Source organism: Microtus pennsylvanicus, chromosome 7, assembly GCF_037038515.1.
Source record: "Microtus pennsylvanicus isolate mMicPen1 chromosome 7, mMicPen1.hap1, whole genome shotgun sequence".
NCBI lineage: Eukaryota > Metazoa > Chordata > Mammalia > Rodentia > Cricetidae > Microtus > Microtus pennsylvanicus.
In genome coordinates this window covers 123812151-123831002 of record NC_134585.1, presented here as the reverse complement: position 1 = coordinate 123831002, position 18852 = coordinate 123812151, and the positions used below count along the sequence as shown (strand labels likewise).

Sequence of the window (18852 nt, the reverse complement as noted above, 5' to 3'; positions counted from 1 at the left end):
ATTGGAGAAAAAAAATGCCCGTCACCGAACCGGATGGGTTGGGTCAATTGCCAGAGGCGGTGGGTCAGGGACAGGTCGTGCCTTTAATAATTTAGTTCCAGGACTGGAAAAACGTTCTCAAGCTGAAGTTTGGGGCCTCAATAAAAATTTTTAATTACATTTCAAAGATTTCATACAGTGCAACAGTGAATATTCGCAGCTAATATCCTCCATAGTCCATTTTTATCAAATGCTTAAGTGCATGTTCTTCCCCATGTTTTCCAGTCTTTTCGAGTTTCTAAAATAGGTTATGGACCAACAGGTTGAAATTTCTAGCTGTCTTGCTCTCCAGTTTTGGAAAGACGGGCGCCCACTGGCCTATTCTAGTCCCTGACTTCGGATAAGAAAGTAGGGGTCAGGACAGGGTGCCTAAGGAAAGGGAGGAGAAGCGACAGGAGCGGGAGAGACTACACACTGCACAAGAAAATGAAGTCAGAGAAACCCTGTCAAAAAAAAAAAAAGAAAAAATAATGAAGTCAGGAGGAAGAAATAACCTAAGGCGTGAGAAGCAGGACCCTCTCGTGGTGTCCGCACTCTGCCCCAGGAAGGAAGGCTCAAAGAAAGATGAGAGACTGACTCAAGAAGTCACGCTCAGAAAAGCTTGTGGTGTGGGGGTCCTTGCTTCCATTGTATTGACAGTACTTGGGTGGATGTGAGGAGTAAAAAGATTTAAAATGATCTGGGGGCTCTGCCCTTCAGATGACTATGGACAAAATTGGGGGGCTCTAGCAATAAAGTGCAGGAAGTGAGGCCTAGCAGCACACAGTAAACCCAGAACTCAGGAGGGGGTGGGGGGGAGGATCAAGAGTTCAAGGTCATCCTCTGCTTCACAGTGACTCAAACCCAGCCTAGGACTTGTCTGAGGCTCCGTCTCAAAACAACTGACATGCTGAGACCAATAAAAGTAAAGTTCAAGAGGAAACGAGAATAGACTACAGAGGTCAGTCCAGAGATGGCTCCTACTCAGGATGGAAGAAACGAGAAGGCTTCAGTTAGCTAGCACCTTCCAGATTGGCACCATGACGTTTCCCAAGGCATGGGACCACTAAAAAAGGTTGAAAGCATCACCCAGGCCATCATCTTAAGTAGGCAGTTTGCCTTCTTCCCACTCCACGGGCCATGTTTCTCTGGATAGGCTTGGTGGAGGCTGGGAAGAAGCCCCTGCGGGAGCATCAACAATTTTGGCAGTATGAGGCTGGTCACTGAAGTAGGCCTGGCCTTGGGTGTCTTCCTGACTGTTCTTTCTTCTGCTGCCACCACAGGGTACCGTGACTAGGATGACACTTCACAACCAAGGACAAGAAAAACAAGGGCAGTTCATATTCCAGAGTCCCGCTGGGAGACACCTGTTGTTCATCTGGGGGACAGGTATGTAAGTGGCATTGCTGCCTGGGGCTCAGCGCCTCCACTGCTGCCTCCGGGGCTGGGGTCAGCTGGCCTGAGGAGAGGGCAGTGAGGAACACGCACCTCTCATTACTTGCCAAGCCAGTGGCTTTCTCAACCTGGCTTCAGGGAAATGTTCCAGTGTAAGTTTGATCCACTTAGGACTGTGCCCTCCACTGTAGTCCCAGTGGGGGCCAACAGCCCATTCTTGTCTTCAGGGTCCCAGGCCTAAAAGGAAAGGGAAGGGATAAAGAACTGGGATCGACGTCACAGTTTTCCACTTCTCCGAGGAGGGGCTTCTGAGAGTAGACCCGAAGCTGTCAGGACTAGTTGCCTGCTTCACAGATGTTCAACTATACGAACCAAATGAAGCCTTGGCGTTTCTCCATCTTAGTAGCTCCCAGAGAAGACGAACACCCTGCAGAGAGCCCTGCCCCCATTTGTCCCCAAAAGCAGGGCAAAGCAGAGTAGTCCAGTGGACAACTCGGTCCCAAATTTAAGCAAGCATAAGAAATTAAGGGATAAAGAACTGGGATCGACATCACAGTTTTCCACTTCTCCGAGGAGGGGCTTCTGACAGTAGGCCTGAAGCTGTCAGGACTTAAAGTCTTACGATGGAAAAGCAGGGGACAAGCAACCTCTATAGCAGCTCTTCTCCAGGCCTGAGGGGCAGACACAGAGAGAGGGGCATCAGCGAGGGGCCAGCAGGGTCCTGTGGAGGTTGATCTTCAGGCCATGACTGAGTATGAGGACCTAGTGAGGGGCCCAGATCTGGGAACAAGGAAGCCAGCACAGAACCTCCTCAGCAAGAGCCGTCCAAAGTTTCTCGTCTTGTCCCAGATAGGTCAGCGGGCCAGAAGCAGGATGGGTGTGTCGTGGTGGCATTCACAAGGATACTCTCCTCCCTGCTCTACCCTGGCCCAGAAGAATGTGTGAAACCACAGCCTTTCTGTCCGCCATTGGCTACCAGTGTCTTGAGTCCACCAGCTCAGGTCGGAGGCTGAGTTTCTTGAGGCTCTCGTAGCCCACCACGATGACGATAGTAGAGGGTGTAGCCGAGATGATTCGAGCAGAGAGGCCCTTCATGAGGCCCCAAGGCCCCTCTTCTGCCATCAGCTGTCTGAAGGTCAGGATGATGGAGCTCTTGCCTTCAACCTGGAAGAGTCACCACAGTAAGGGCTACCAGCTGTCTCAGTCACAACCGCTCTGTTCACCCACACTGTGTATCAAGACTCAAGTGGGAACTCTGCTTCTAGGGACAGCAGTGACTTCCTCCAACCCTTCCTACCCCATTTTCCTCACATAGAATAATGGTGATAATAGACCCTGTGTCACAAGCAAGAAGAAAAAGTAATACCAACCACAGAGCCAGGTGTGGTGGCGCACGCCTTTAATCCCAGCACTGAGGAGGCAGAGGCAGGTGGATCTCTGTAAATTTGAGGTCAGCCTGGTCTACAGTGAGGTCCAGGCCCATCAGCGCTACATGGTGAAACAACAGACTACCAATAGCTGCCTGGCACGAGAGTCCTCACTGCCCTCAGGCAAGCTATCCAGCTCTGAATCTTTGGACTAGGTGCTCCTCTTCCTCTCAGGGAGGCTCCCAAGCAGCCCCACCGGTCCATGGCTGTCTCTGGCCAACTCAGTCCCTCTCGGGTCAGGGCTAGAAGCCCCATTCTGTTCAGTGCCAGTCACACAGCCAGTAACCAGGTCAAGGATCTGTTTGCACCTTTCCCCAACAGGTCCTGTCTCTTTCCCCGTGTGCCAAATTACAACTATAAAGCCCAGAGCACTTCTGCGTCACACGCTTCCTGTCCAGAGCACCTTCACAAGGTCATCCCAGCCCTGTCCCCCACAGCCCCCTGCTGTGCCTTGCCTTCTTCAGCACCCCCTCCACACCTCTTTTTCTCCTCTATCTCATCTCACCACTTGGCTTCCACAACCTCCTTTAGCCATGTCAAGGGCATTTTCAATTTGGCCCTAGCCTGCGGCCTAGCCCCACAGAGCAGAAACCTGTCTTTTCCCTGGGGTTGCCTCCTAAAATACCTGGGCAAGGTTAAGGAAAGAATGGGGTCAGCCTTGGTTCTCCAGGATAAAGGACTGGAGAACGCAACTCCATCCCAATCAGATGCCAGTGCCTTTACTTTCAAATGTTGGAAGCACTCTTTCCTAGGGACAACAATTCCCTAGATCTGTTGCCCGCTCCTGTGGACGTGATAGTAGCACAAAAATCGACTTTACCCCGAACTGTTAGGGTTCCTTTTCTTCCTTCCTATCCTCACCATATCCCAGTGACCTTCCTCACATATTTCTTTTCCTGATTCTCCACCTTTCATCCTACATTACCCTGGTTACACACTGAAAGTCCCCCTAGGACTTGATCCAGTAAAATCGACCCTTTGCATAGCATGTACCATATTCAGACCCTATTCTTGGTGCTAGCTAATTATCTTCAGAGCTGACTGTAGACAGCGATTACAACCTCTGGGCAGCCCCGAGTTGTCGGTATTTTGGATGAGTCTACACAAGTACAACCTGTGAAAGCTACTTAAAACCATCTCAGCCAGCGGCATGGCTCAGTGCTTACCATCGAGCCTAAAGACACGAGTTCAATCCCCTGGAACCCACACAGTGGAAAGAGAAACCAACTACATAAGTTAACCTCTCACCTCTACATGCTCATTATAGTGTGCACGTGCGCGCACACACACACACACACCAAAAAACAAAACAGAAACAAAAAATCCCACAAATTTCTCAGCTGGCACAGTGACACGTACCTTTAATCCCAGTACTTGGAGGGCAGAGGCAGGAAAAATCAAGAGTTCAAGGTCATCCCTAGCTACAAAGTGGGTTTAAAGCCAGCCTTGCTGAACTCTGAGACTGTCTCAAAAACAACAAGAAAAGACCAAATACTGGGGCAACTTCCTGTGATCTCAGGACTTGGTATTAGGAATTCAAGGCTGGCCTCATTACAGCCACAACCGTGAAACCAGACTGAACTATAGGAACTCTGTCTCAAAAAGAGCCAAAAAGCTGTGGAGCTCAGATGGCTCACTACTTGCTTGGAAAGTCCAGCACTTCTAAAAGCAGTTGTGAACCCCAGTACTCAGAGGTAGAGGAGGGTCAGGAGTCAAGGGGCTAGTTATAGAGCCCAATCCAACTGGGGATACAGGAGGACCTGTCTTTAAGGGTGGGGAGAAAAAAGGACCAGCAAGATGACTCAGTCAGTAAAAGCTCCTGCTGCCAAGCCTGACAACCTGAGTTTGATTCCCAGGACCCAAGTTTTCTTCTCGATTCTGCTCAGACCACGTCAGTCTCATTTACACACGCGTGCATACACAATAAATAAATAATACTTTCGAAAGGAAAAGGGACATTTTCATCTCTCTTCCCATTTTTTCCCAGTCTTGCTTCCTCCTCCCTCTTCCCAGATCACATCTTTAAAGATCACCTCTTTGACTTCAGTCTCTCATTCTCCATGGAATCATGGCCAAGTGGAAACATCAGAGACTTCTGAAGTCAATACGAAGCAGTAATTCTAATCACCACAAGCCTGCAAGGCAAGGAAGCAGGCGGCTCAGGGCCTAGGCTAGCAGAGTATGAAACAGATTTCAACTGAAGCCTAGAAGAAAGCAGGATGAATTCCCAGAGGCGGGTAGAGAAGTACAAGGTGCAGACAGTAGGAAAACGGCAGCTGCACAGAGAAGCACAGGAAGGGACTTGCAGGGTCACGAGGCTGACTAGACATCAGGGTTATGGCACACTGAGGTCACTGGACACTGGAGGCCTACAGTTCTTGCTTCTAATCTCTGAGTTAAGGGCGGGAAGGAGGCAGTGTTACCTGCACACGGGTTCGGATGACATCCATAGGGTTGGTGAGGACGGAGGCAGTGGCTGCAGCCAGGGGCCCAGAGACGGCTTGGAAGACAATGTGAGGGCACTCCTGAGGACACAGGCGCGACAGCTGCTCTGGAATCCAGGGAAAGACAACGCCTCAAGATACAAGGTACCATCCACCTACCCTCACAGTGCCTCTACAACCAGGACAAGCCCTCAGCCCTCTGTCATCCTGGGCCTCTCCACTGCATCCTTTGCTTCTCTGTTTCTACCTGCATCTGCCAAAAATTCCTACTGTCCATCTCTGGGGCTTTTCAGGAGTCACTGTGGACACATCACCCATTTAAAAAGGACAAGACTCGGAAAGGGCTTTAAAAACTCCTGCTTTCTGCTGTAAAAACAAGGGCACATACTGCACGTTGCCTTAGGTGGCATTCTAGTAGGAAACACTTAAACCTCATGAGCTCCAGCTTGTAATCTCGGTACCCAGAGGCTGAGGTGGGACTGCTGAGTTTGCTAGCACATGGCAGCTAGAGCATCAGTGTGAGGCCCTGTCTCAAACCATGACCCTGATCCACAGTGGTCTCTACGGAAGGGACTGGGTGACTGCCATGGATAAGAAGGCTGTTCGTTACAAACTGCAAACCTTTTCCTTTGGGGGTTGGAGGAAGCTCAGGCTGGCCTGGAACTCAGGATGGGGTGAGGATGAGCTCTGCTCCTCCAAGCACTGGGATTACAGACACGCGGCACTACAGCTGGTCTCCACGGTGCCAGGGCAGGTTCCAAGGGCTTCAAACTTGCCAGGCAAGCACTCTGCCGATTCAGCCACATTCTTAGCCCTTCAAATTCATTTGGAATTTTTGGCTATGTAAATATTTTTACAAATATAAACAATATCAGAATGGAAGTCTTACCCTACAGTGAGGACCAGTTTATTCCAAGAAAGAAAAATGGCCTGGTATGAAGGAGCATGTCTTTAATCCCAGCACTTGGGAGGGTTTAAGGCCAGTTTCAGACATCCAGAGCTACACAGAAAAATTGCCTCAAAGAAACAAAACAAACAAACAAAAGCTGCATCCAGGCATGGTGATCACTTGAAAGACAAAGGTATGATGGCCAGGAGTCTAAGGTCCTCTTTAGCTACAGGTGAGCTCCAGGCCAACTTAGACTACATGAGGCTCTGTCTCAAGAAAACAAAAGGGGTTCAGTTAGCAGAGTGCTCACCTAGCACACACGGAGCCTAGAATGTGTAGTGCCTGGCACACACGGAGTTCTGGGTTGATCCCCAGCAAATAAACACAGGCATGGTGGCACACATCTAACTCCAACACCCTGGAAGTAGACACAGGAGGATCAGAAGTTCTAGGCTACATGAGAGTCTATTTAAAAAAAGAAGAAAAAAAAAGCCAGGCATAGTGATGCATGCTTGTAATTTTTATAATGACAGCCATGTCTCACAGAACAAGAGCAATAACACCAAGGCCTATTTCTCACAGTGCCGCTGGGAAGCGTGCCTGCAAATCAGTTCTCTGCTTTACTCTCTTCTGAGGTGAAAGACATGCGCTCATTTATTTACTCAACAAAGATCGAGTGAGTACCATGGGTTGACCAGCCTGGGTTTCAAATTCTTGCCCTCAGGAAGCACACATTCTAGTAGGAGAGAAGGGATATTAATCAAAAAGTAAAACATATAGCTATGTTTAAGGTGCATACTATAGCTAAAATAAAGTGGTGAAGAAGACGGAAATGCCAAGGGTGTGGGGGGGGGAACAGGCTGGCATTTTATTTATTTATTCATTTATTTATTTATTTATTTATTTTTGGATTTTTTGAGACAGGGTTTCTCCGTAGCTTTTGGTTCCTGTCCTGGAACTAGCTCTTGTAGACCAGGCTGGCCTCAAACTCAGAGATCTGCCTGCCTCTGCCTCCGAGTGCTGGGATTAAAGGCGTGCGCCACCTCGGCCTGGCCAGGCTGGGATTTTAAACGCAGCAGTCCGGCACTTCTTGAGAAAGCGAAGGGTAGAAACTACCTGGTGGTGGGAATATAAGCCATGTGTGCCTGGGCAAAAAGGTTTCCAAAGACAACATCTATCAAAAGTGCCAGGTAGCGGCGTGCCTGCGGCGTTCAGAGGCAGCAGAGCAGGATGTGGAGCAGTGAGTGAGACTCGAGGTGACTAACCAAGGATCCCGAGGACACTGGAAGAATTTAGTCTCTTATGCTAAAGATTTCCACTCAGAGTTTCTCTTCTACAGCCCTTAAGAGTTCTTTTTCAGGTGCTTAGTTCTGGTAGTTTGTGGCTAGGTCGGTGAAGGTTTGAGGAGATGTGGGAAGACAGGGTTGGCAGGCAGAAGCCACTTCAGTCTCAGCTGACATGGCAGAATTCTTTAAGCCTGGCAGAGCCACCTCTTGCCCAGTTCCTACCTGTGTTTTGTCCCAAAGTCAAGCATGCCAACAGAAACAGGGTGACCTGAAGTCTGCCTCAGGGGTGTCCTTTTCTCCCGAAGAAGGCATTTTGCAGACATTAGACTGCAGCATCAGGATCTGCACTGTCTGCCTCCTGGGCCTGTAGGCATGGCCCCAGGCCTGCGTGCTGCACAGGACTCAGGTTCCAACTCTCCTCTGTACACCTGCCACTTTCCTGAGCTCAGAGACACTGGAGAGAGTTAAGAGGGAAGGACAGAGCCCATGTCGTCTTCCCCTTTATTGTTCATTCAACAAATGTTTACTGAGCACCTGGAATAAACCCAGGCTGACTCAGGTTGACTATCTTCTGGCTAAGTGAGTTTAGACACCAGTAATAAATGAATATTTATTTAATGTTTGCTAAATGCCAGGCATTATGATAAACATGAGATCCGTGCAGAGAAAGAAGAGCCACACATGTGGTGCATCCCTTTAATCCAATACTTGGGAAACTCTACATAGGAAGGCCATGCCAGGGGGTCTACACAGAGAAACCCTGTTTCAAAAATAAGACAAATAAAAAACAAAGAAATATTTTCATTGATCTTAAGATTCTAATTAAGAATCTAGCGGGGAGAAGGCAGAAATTTTTAATAAAAAAAATTTAATAAAAAAAAAAGAATCTAGAAGTTGGGGTAAAATAACTGCAAACCGAAGCGTCCAGAAGGAGTAAAGGAGCTAAAACAGAAACAGCCCTCTTTCCAACAGGGCAAAGAAGTTCTTGCTGGGCACAGTGGCACGCATCTTTAATCCCAGCACTCGGGAGACAGAGGCAGGCAAATCTCTGTGAGTTCGAGGCCAGCCTGGTCTACAGAGTGAGTTTCTGGACAGCCAGGACTATGAACAACCTATAGCAAAAAAAAAAAAAATTTCCTTTTGTTATTCCTTTGTTATTTAACAAAGGTGACATATAAATTGAGGCCTGAAGCATGAGAAGCCAGCCACATGAAGAGCAGAAGAGAAGGTACTCCAGGCAGAAGGCTCTACCACTGAGCCGCATGCCCAACTTTGGGCAGCAGAGGCAGGAGGATCACAAAGCCTAGGCCTGCATGGACTACAGAACAACCTAGCAACTCAGTGAGATGCTGTCTCAAATCAAAAGTATAAACAGGGCCAGTATGTGGCTCAGTGGGTAGAGCTTACCCAGCTTAGCTGAAACAGCACGGCATAAACTAGACGGGATGCAAGCCTTTAATCCTGGCATCCAGGAGGTAGAGGAAGGGGGATCAGAAATTCAAGGTCAAGCAGCATGGCCCACACGTCTATCAGGTAAGCTAGGGCTATATAGCGAGGAGGCCTTATTTCAGAAAGAAAAGAAAAATAAGGTCATCTTCAAGAACATAGTGAGCTGGAGGCCAGCATGGGATACAAAATGAAGACCTTGTGTCAAAACCAAGCTGGGCATAGGACACGTGCCTGCCGTCCCAGCATGGGATGGACGGAGAGGCAAAAGGATCGTAAACTTGAACTCATTCTCGGCCTCTTGGGTGCAGAACAAGCTGAAGGCCAGCTTGGACAATATGATACCTTGACTCAAATAAAAAACACCAGGTGGTGGGCACACGCCTGTAATCCCAGCACCGGGTAGGTAAGGCCAGCATGGGGTACATAAGTCCCACTCAAAAAAGAAAATGAAACAAAAACAAATTAAAAAAACACACACACAAACTTCAAGAGCAAACACAAAATTAGCTAAGTGTGGTGGTGTAATTCCAACAGCATAAGAGACAAAGGCAGGACCTTATAGAAAAGTTCTATCTATGTGTAGGGTGCACGAAGCTTAGTGCTCCAGCCCTCACACTGCAGACAGAGCCTGCAGAGTCAGACTCGGCTGAGACTTCTGCACAGAATGTGGGCACACAGGGAAACATAACTCCAAGTATTCATGAAATCAAGTGAGGGCCAAGGCCAGCGGCAGACTCCAGAGAAAACACCCTCCTGGGAACCTGCTCTAGCTCTATTTAGTCTGCTTTTCTGCAGTGCTAGGGATTGAGCCTCAGGGCTCACACATGCGAGCCAAGCTCTCAACTGAGCGACATGCCCAGTTTTCCTCAGAGTCTGCTGATGTAATCCCAGCACTTACGGAGGAAAGCACTGCTCTTAGCCCTACAGTGAGGTCAAAGACAGTCTAGGTTAAACGGGGAGACCCTGGCTCACAAAAACAGAAGAACAAGCAATGGTTGGCAGAATATACTCCCAAAGGGCCACAGTGACAGTGCAGGGCTCAGTTTTACCACAAAGTCTAGATGGAATGCTATGATTAAGTAGAAGAAACAGAGCTAGTAAGACTAGGGTTCAGCTGGGTTTGGCAGAATGCAGCTGTGATCCTGCACTCAGTGGGGCTGATTTGATACCCTCTCTATACTCATCTCCACTCTAAAAACACACAGGAGCGACGTCAGGCCCTGCTTACCTGCATAGAAGTGGTAAAAGGGCCACCACACAGCACTGTTTGGGATGTACGTTAGCAGTGAGGCCACATAGCCTCGGTAGAAGCCTCGAAGCCCATCAGCCCGCAGGATCTGTCTGATGATGTCCTTAGTTTGGCCAAAGGCAATGAGCCCTTGTCCCTCTAGGTTCCCAGGAACTTGGAAGCGACCCATTCTCTCGCCCTTGCGCTGCATCATCAGGTGCTGGGAGACCACATCTATGGGCACTGTGATGCTCTGGGCCACGAGGGAGGCCGAGCCGCCGGCTACCAGTGATTTCACTGTGTTACTCTGGCTGTAGTCGGCTACAAATTTCCGGGTAAGCTCATAAGTGGTGACATAGCATTGGCCAGAGATGAGCGTGAAGGTGTTGACCAGGAAGCCCCGGTAGAGGCCAGCCACTCCCTCTGCTCGCAAGATCTTGACAAAGGCATCAAAGGTCCCATGGTAGAGGCTCTTGCCCTTCTGAACTTGCAGCCGGGTGCGAATGAGGGTGAACGGGTACACGCTAACGCGGATCATCATCGTCATTGCCACACCAAACACATAGAACTTCTTCTTGTCCAGGTGTTCCCACTCGATGATCTGGATGTTCCGCTTGTCCTCCATTGTGCCCAGAGACCTAGGATGGGGCAGGTAGGGGGATGTGAGGACTGCGTTTCCCTCCTGCATAGGCTTCAATGTCACCCCCTCAGGCTGTATCTCTTGGGATACTCACCTCAGCCAAGCCTAGATTGCCTGGTTCTGTCCACCCGCAACCCAGAGCAACCCCTCTGCACTCTGTCTTTGACCAGTCTTTCCAACTCAGAGTTCTTCAGAAGTCATTCCTCAACACATGACAAGGCTAGATCACTCCGCCCCTACTCAGCTTGCAGGACTGTCCATTCTGAACATGGAGCATTCTGTTTTACTTGCCTGGGTACATTTAGGGTGCTGCAGATAGTCCATCCACCTGGCACAATGGAAAGTCTACAGGGCTAACAGGATGTCACTAAGTGCAACATGGAGACCAGAATGCTCCTGGTTCCTCTGAAGGAGCAACCACCTTTGTCCTTTCATCCCCAGTGTGAGTCGCCTCTCACCTCCCTCCTGCCCCCTAAGCTGGCTGCTCTGACCGCCCCTGCCCCACCCTCACCATAATTTCCATTTTCTCTACTCTACATTAGAAGAAAGTGTGGGGAAGAGTGCAGGCAGGGACCTCACACTACAGGGCATTCCCAACTACCTCCCCACTCTCCAGGGAAAGGAGTCTAAAAGTCGGGAACAGGGCAAAGATCAGAGTCCTCTTTGGCCACTAGCTAACCCAGGAAGACAGCCGCCTGAACGGTTTCCCTGGGAACCCAGAAAGCTGCAGGACCTGCTTGAATCTGGGCTGCTAACTCTAGTCGTACAAACCATAAAACAACAACAAAAAGTTTCTGGTCAGTGAGCAAACTGACGACTGTATAACAGCTCGAATGTAACCAGCCTGGAGCCACACAGCCGCTTGGTGGTCTCTACTCCACTGTGCCTCCTGGGCAAAAATTTCTCTGTTCAATTCACTAAGTCCTCCATGGGAGGCAGTGCAAATGCTCTCTCATGCTGGTTCAGTTCTCTCAGCTCAGTCCAGAGTCAGCTAGGAGGGCCCAGCAGGCATGCGCTCATCGCAAGACAAACAAACACAGCAGGGCTCAATCCGGAGCCTCCTGCTGGGCATGCACAGCCTGCGTGCAGTGCAGGTCAGAAGGGCAGAGCAACCAAGTATTCTGTTCCAAGACCTGGTTTCCTGGGCACCTTCTTAACCTGTGAAGCTGTCAGCCTGTACAGGCCATTTCTAACAAGCAGTCCTAAGGAAGGACCCACTGCTCCATTTCCCCTCTTGCCTTCATCTCTCACTTGTATCAATTCCTACAAATCCTCTGAAGGAAGCCAGGGTTCCCCAAAGCAGGTAATTCCTATGTCATGGTATCAGGAGGAGCCACTAAAGCTCATGACTCAATCAATAAGGCACCATATTAGAAGGCTAAGAGGAAAAAGAAGTTTCTCCCCAAACAGTGGGATCTCAGCTTGCTCACTGTCTATAACCTCCAGACAGCCTGCTGAAATACCCGTTTCTCCTGTTTCATTTACTGGAAAATCCTCTTTGCAGAAATCTGAATACAAACATTCTTCAGCCTTCCTTTCTCCTGGTTCATCCAGTCCAACTTCTTCAGGACCCTTTGTCAGACCCTTCCTTGTGTACACAACTCCAGTTCTGGAATCTCTGGAACCTTTAAAACTGTTCATGGGGCTGGGGGCACAGCTCAGTCGACAGAGTGCCTGCCTAGCACCTACCAGGCCCTAAACTCAATTCCCATCATTGTGCAGCCGAGCAGTGGCGCACGCCTTTAATCCCAGCACTTGTGAGGCAGAGGCAGGCGGATCTCTGTGAGTTTGAGGCCAGCTTGGTCTAAAGAGCGAATTCCAGGACAGGCTTCAAAGCTACAGAGAAACCCTGTCTCAAAAACCCTCTGGAAAAAAAACAAACCAAAACAACAACAACAAAAGAGCTGTGGTGGCCCAGGCCCATATTCCTAGCATTTGATAAGCAGAGGCAGAAAAAATCACAAGTCTATAGTCATCTTTGACTATACAGCAAGACCAGAGCCAGCCGTGGTGACAAGAAACCCTGCCTCAAAAACAAAACGTTATTTGTGAATTGTTAAGTCCTTCCTTTGCACCTGGGATTACCCAGACTGGCAGCATTTATGCTCGAAGCTATCAAACAAAACAGAAGACAAGGACTAGGGCAAGCAGGTATATCTCCTGTCACGTCCACTCCCCTCACATAAACAAAATTCACAGCCAGGCTGTCCTGGTTTTGTTGTTGCTGCTGCTTTTGCGTTTGTTTTGTATGGGTCCATGGGGTCCATCCTCCTGTCCAGTTGATTCAGAGTTGGCACCAAGAAAAGGTCTTCCTGCATTTTACCAACTGAGCTAGAGCGACAGCCCTTGGAGCTAATAACTGGAACAGAATTTGTTAACCGCCAAGTGTTTCTCTTACTGCACAAAGTTCTACTGAGCAGTGATGCTCTGAGCCCTCACCACCCACAGTGATCCACAGATCAGCGGTACAAGAATTACCTGGAGTTGCCTATGCAAGTGCAGAGCCAGGCGTGGAAGCACGTTTGTCACGCCAGCACAAGGAGGCCGAGGCAAGAGAAACAGGAGATCAGTCAACCCGGGTTGCACAGCAAGAGCCTGTCTTTCTGGGGAAAGGAGATTTCAGGCTTCCCTACACCTGCTGATTAAGAATAACCCTGACATCTCTAGATGGTTTATATGGATTGTCAAGGTGTGGGGAGCACTGTTTTAATTATCAGAGTGTCAGTTTTATAAGAATAACTATTCTCAGGGTCCAAGATCCTTCAGTAGGTTAAGAGCCCTCTGACTCCATCTTGGATCTGGACACAATAATGACCAATCGGTTCATTCCTGTTTTTTCTGTCGACCACATCAGGTTGCCTTGTACTGGTCCTGACCAGACAGACACCCGAGGGCTGCAATCTTCAGACAGAACAACACTAACCAGCACCCTCTCTTCTTCCTGCCCCTCTCTGCCCCACCAGGCTCTGCATTCTGGGAGCTGTCACCCACTTGAACGTCAACGTGTTGTGCCGGAATACCCGTCGCGATGCCTATTCTTTGCCCTTCCCTAGGTCCTGGCGGTGTTTCCTCCCACTTCAAGACAGCCTCCTCCCTCCGGCACGGTGAGGTTCCCACCCAGTCTTAGTCTTCAGTTTAGGTTTCCACGTGATCCCTCATCCAGACACAACATGACAATGCCCTCCAGGTACTCCACGGGACACCCTCCTTTATGCACCTTCGGTCCGGCTCTTGCACAGCCAGTTCGGGGTCCCTGGGTATGCTCCTCGCCATGCTTCGCTAGTTGTCAGATTCTCATGCTCCTATGCCAGAAAGCCTCGCCGGACTTGCCTTTCGTAGCCAAAATTGCAGGGCGGCCTCCCATGGCGATGTAGCCCCGCAGAGCAGACGTCCGCTGCCTCCTCGACAAATCGGTCCTCAAAGCACCCAAGCACCGTTGTCGCTTACCTTCTCAGACCCCGGCGGTTCGGCCGCGTCTGAGAACTCCAGTCCTGGACTCCTAGACTGCGGTCCCCGCACTCCCCTCCATTCCCAGAGACAGACAAACTCGGCTCGCATCTTCCTCCATCTCGACAGGGATCCTTGTACTGCCGGAAGCGGAAACTAGGATGCTGTCATTCCCGCCCACTATGAAGTTGCTGTAATTCCACCAATGGCAATTCTCAGCCATTGAGCCTCCCTCTAGGAGCGCCGCTTCTGCCATCTTGGATTCGGGAAGTAGCCACGCCTTCTTTAGCTTCGGACGCCCTCAAGCCTGATGCGCGTGCGTGTCCCGCTAGGAATCTTCGTAATTGGCTGGCTAGAAGCAGAAAGTCAGAAGTAGTTGGTCCTCGCTCCCTTCCTCTCTCGCACCCTTTCTCCCTCCCTTTCTCTTACTTTTTCTTCGTTCCTTTCTTTCTCTCTTATTTTTTCTTTTTTATTATTTTTTCTTCTCGTTTTTATTTTATTTTCTTCCTGGGACAAGTCTTGTTATTAAGGCCTGGCTGGCCTCCTAATTTATGAATCCCCTCCCGCAGGCTTTCCAAGTGCTCCTATTACAGACCTCTGCCTCCACGCCTAGTTCCCAGGGCTGTTCCTGACAATACAGTTAAAATAAGTTACTTTTTGGAAATTGATTTTCAGTAGAGAGATTTTCAGTAGGAGAATCTAATCTTTAATCTTTCTGTACCGTTTCTCATTTTTGGAGCCCAAACAGTAGAGATTAAAGTGCAGCAGGCACTGGTGTAGGAACTCAGGTTGTTGAGACAGGGACGGATTCCAGCTCTGGGTCTGGTTTTACCCAAATGCAGGTTTTTAAAAGTTGTTTGTAAGCCGGGCGGTGATGGCGCACGCCTTCAATCCCAGTACTCTGGAGGCAGAGGCAGGCGGATCTCTAGGAGCCAGCTCTCCAGCCTCTGTTTACTTATTTTAAGCTCATGCCCGCCAGTGTGTGTGTGTGTGTTTGTGTATTTGCACACGTGAGTGCAGGTCCCCAAGCAAACTAGAGGAGAGCCTTAGATACCTGGATCTGGGTTTACAAGTGTCTGTGAGCCCCTTGGTAGGTGTGCCCTAAGCTGAAGCTGGCTGCTAAGAGCTGACGGGGAAATGGGGCTGGAGAGGTGACTCAGATCAGTTCCCAAACCCACGAAGTAGCTCTCAACTACCTGGAACTCCAGCTCCAAGGGATCTGACCCCTCTTCTGGCCTCTGCAGGCACCAGGCATGCAGGTGGTGCACACACATACATGTAGGCATGCACAAACATACATGTACGCATGTTCATACATGCCGGTAGGCATGCTCATACATACAAGTAGGGAAAATACTCATGCACATAAAAACTTTTAAATCTTAAAAACCCATAATGAGGCATCTTATCTTACTAGAATGGCATAGTTGTTGTTTTTTTTTTAACATTTTTACTCTGTTGGGTTTTTTGTTTTATTTTGTTTTTGTTTTTTTCTTTTTGAGACAAGGTTTCTATGTGGCTTTGGAGCCTGTCCTGGAACTAGCGCAGGCTGGCCTCAAACTCACGGAAATCTGCCTGCCTCTGCCTCCTGAGTCCTCCGATTAAAGGCGTGTGCCACCAACACCACGGGGAGTATTATTTTGACGCATAAATGCCTGGCCTTCACTTGTCTTGTTGCTAGCCAGCTTTTCTTAACTTAAATTATCCCATCTATCTTTGGCCTCTAGGCTTTTGCTATTCTCTATTTCTGTATATCTTTTCTTCCCTCTTCCTCCATGTCCGAGTGTCTGAGTGACTGGGTGGCTGGGTGGCTGGCCTCTGGACTCGTCCTTTTCTTCCCTCCCAGATCTCTCCTTCTATTTATGAGAATAGAAGGATCTCATCGAGATACAGAACAGAGGGATCTCATATATAATAGAGAGATCTGCTCGCCAGCCCTCCTACCCTTTCTCCTGCCTTGCTATTGGCAGTTCAGCTCTTTATTTGACCAGTCAGGCATTTTAGACAGGCAATGAAACAGCTTCACAGAGTTAAACAAATGCACCACATCTTTGCTTCATTAAACAAATGTTCCACAGCATAAGCAAATGTAACACACCTTAAAATAATATTCCACAACAGAATGGCTCGGAGAAATCAGGGGGAAAAAAAATAAGTGTTGGGGGAAAAAAGTGTGGAGAAACTGGTGCCTTTGTGTGAAGTGGTGAGGAACACAGCATCCTTCCAAGTATGATCCATTAGGTCTGTGTCTGGGTATGACCAAAAGAATTGGGAGCATTTATATCATATTTATATTTCTGCGTTCAGAACAGCACTGATTCCAGTAGCTGAAACATGGACAGTGAGTGGAAGAGCTAAGTGTTGTGTATCATCTTGAGGAAGGAAGTGGGGAGGAAAGGGGGCATCAGACTTGGCTCTCCAAACACAGACTGAATAAAGGGCAGATAGAAGAATGGGTAGATTTGTTGGTAGCCAGCAGACAGGTGCTGGATGGATGGAGGGTAAGAGAAATTGGCTCCCATGATTATGGAAGCAGAGGAATCCCATGACCGGCCACTTGTAAGCTGGAGCCCCAGGATGCAAGCAGAGTGGCTCAATATGTCCTAAAACTTCAGGACCAAAGAGGCTAATGGTGTGACTCTCCACTTGAGTCTAAGAAGCTGGGGCCCTGGGGGCTGGAGAGATGGCTCAGCGGTTAAGAGCATTGCCTGCTCTTCCAAAGGTCCTGAGTTCAATTCCCGGCAACCACATGGTGGCTCACAACTCACCTGTAATGAGGTCTGGTGCCCTCTTCTGGCCTGCAGGCATACACGCAGACAGACTATTGTATACATAATAAATAAATAAATATTAAAAAAAAAAGAAGCTGGGGCCCTGGTGTAAATTCTAGAGTCTGGAAGGACAATGGGCAGTGCCTGCCACACCAAAGATGGCTCTTCCCAGCCAAGCTGCTGTCTACTCTAGAAATAGCCTAGCAGACGCTTATGGAAGCAATGCTCTGTCAGCTTTCCAGGTGTTCCCCTGGAATCACCCACTGCAGGGAATGGTTCAGGGAAGGTTCAGGAAGTCTCTGGATGAGTGAGGGCTGGATGGAGCATGGAAGGAAGCTGGGCTCTGGGGCAGCAAGGGATCATGATGCTGGAGAGGTGACTGTTTCCTTGTCCATTCTGTCAATCAACAGCTGCAGAAATTGAAGGGGTCAAGCCTACCCAAGTTCCTGAACAGCACAGGAAGGGAAGCCCAGAAGCCCTCCCCAGGTTCCACGGAGAGAGGTCCTTGTTCTAGAGTCTTGGGAGCAGCAGGACTGGCTGAAAAAGGGTCAGGGTGGGAAAGCAGGGCCTTTGGTTGAGTGTCAGGGAGAGAAGGGGTAAGAGAGAGGCTGAATTGCTCCAATTAAAACGAACAGCTGGAGCACACCTTTAATCCCAGTTCAGGGGAAGCAGAGGTGGGCAGATCTTTGAGTTCCAGGCCTTTCTAATCTACATAGTAAGTTCCAGGACAACCAGGGCTACATAAAGAGACCCTGCCCCCAAAAACAAAACAACCAGGAGCCGGAGAGATGGCTCTGTGTTAAGAGCACTTGCTGTTCTACTGAGGACCAGAGTTCAGTTCCAGAGCACACATCAGGTACATCACAACTACAACTACAATTCCAGGGTATCGACACCTTGTTTTGGCCTCCTAAGGCACCCATGCATCTACACAGACACATACAAATAAATCTAAAACCAAAACAAAACCATAGTGGACAGGATCAGAGTCTTTGTGTAACTTCTCTCCACTGCAAGACTGTTATTCACCACAACCAAAGGCAAAAGCAACCCAGATCTCTGCCTGGGGTAAAGGGAGACAGAAAAGGGATTAGATACACACAATGGGATCCTGGGGCTGGAGAGCTGGTTTGGTAGTTAAGAACACTTGTTCTTGTGAAGGACCCAGGTTCGATTCCCAGCACCCACATGGAAGCTCACCACTTCCTCAGGGACTAGGCATGCATGTGGGACTCAGACATATGTGCAGGCAAGACACTCATATGAGTAAAATCAATCTAAGGAAAATAAGAATCCCAAGTGGTCTGATGGAAGGTTCCCATCCTGATGGAAGGCAGGAACTGGCTCCACACATGTGCCCCGGCACAGTCGTGCCCCACTCCCTGCTGCACAAGTAAAATAAATAAAATTTAATTGAAAAAGAAAAAGCAGCATCAGAGTGGTAAATGCCAGGGAGAGGACGGGGGTAAAACATTGTTGTTCATTTTTTTGGTTTCTTAGAAAAAAATTTATGTTCATGGTATTTTGCCTGCATGTGTGTCTGTGCGAAGGTGTCATAAGGAGTCACAGATAGGTGTGAGGTGCTGGGAATTGAACCCCAGTTCTCTGGAAGAGCAGTCAGTCGTCTTAACTGTTGAGCCATCTCTCCAGCCCCCACAAGTAAAAACAACAAATTCTCATCTTACATTTATTCATTTATGTGTATGGACATATAGGCACTACAGCATGACTCAGGTCAACAGGCTTGGTGGCAAGTGCCTTTGCCGCCGAGACATCTCACTGGCTCTGAAAGCTTATTAAAAACTCTACAGTAGCCGGGCGGTGGTGGCGCACGCCTTTAATCCCAGTACTTGGGAGG

The 18852-nt window shown here is 49.0% G+C and overlaps 1 protein-coding gene across 15 annotated transcripts; it reads right to left on the bottom strand.

The window, feature by feature from the left end:
- Positions 1–128: 128 nt before the first annotated feature.
- Slc25a44 (solute carrier family 25 member 44) lies at positions 129–14499 on the bottom strand. 15 transcript variants are annotated; one of them, XM_075978569.1, is made up of 4 exons: positions 13994–14499; positions 10137–10774; positions 5264–5391; positions 129–2577 (listed from the first exon to the last, which is right to left on the bottom strand). In XM_075978569.1, the coding sequence occupies exons 1-4, from the start codon at positions 14047–14049 to the stop codon at positions 2386–2388; spliced, it is 1014 nt and encodes a 337-aa protein (XP_075834684.1). In that variant the 5' UTR covers positions 14050–14499; the 3' UTR covers positions 129–2385. The 15 variants fall into 15 exon arrangements, with proteins under 15 accessions (XP_075834684.1, XP_075834688.1, XP_075834685.1 ...); XM_075978573.1 differs by having other exon boundaries at positions 5264–5386; positions 13994–14388; XM_075978570.1 differs by having other exon boundaries at positions 14107–14387.
- Positions 14500–18852: the final 4353 nt, after the last annotated feature.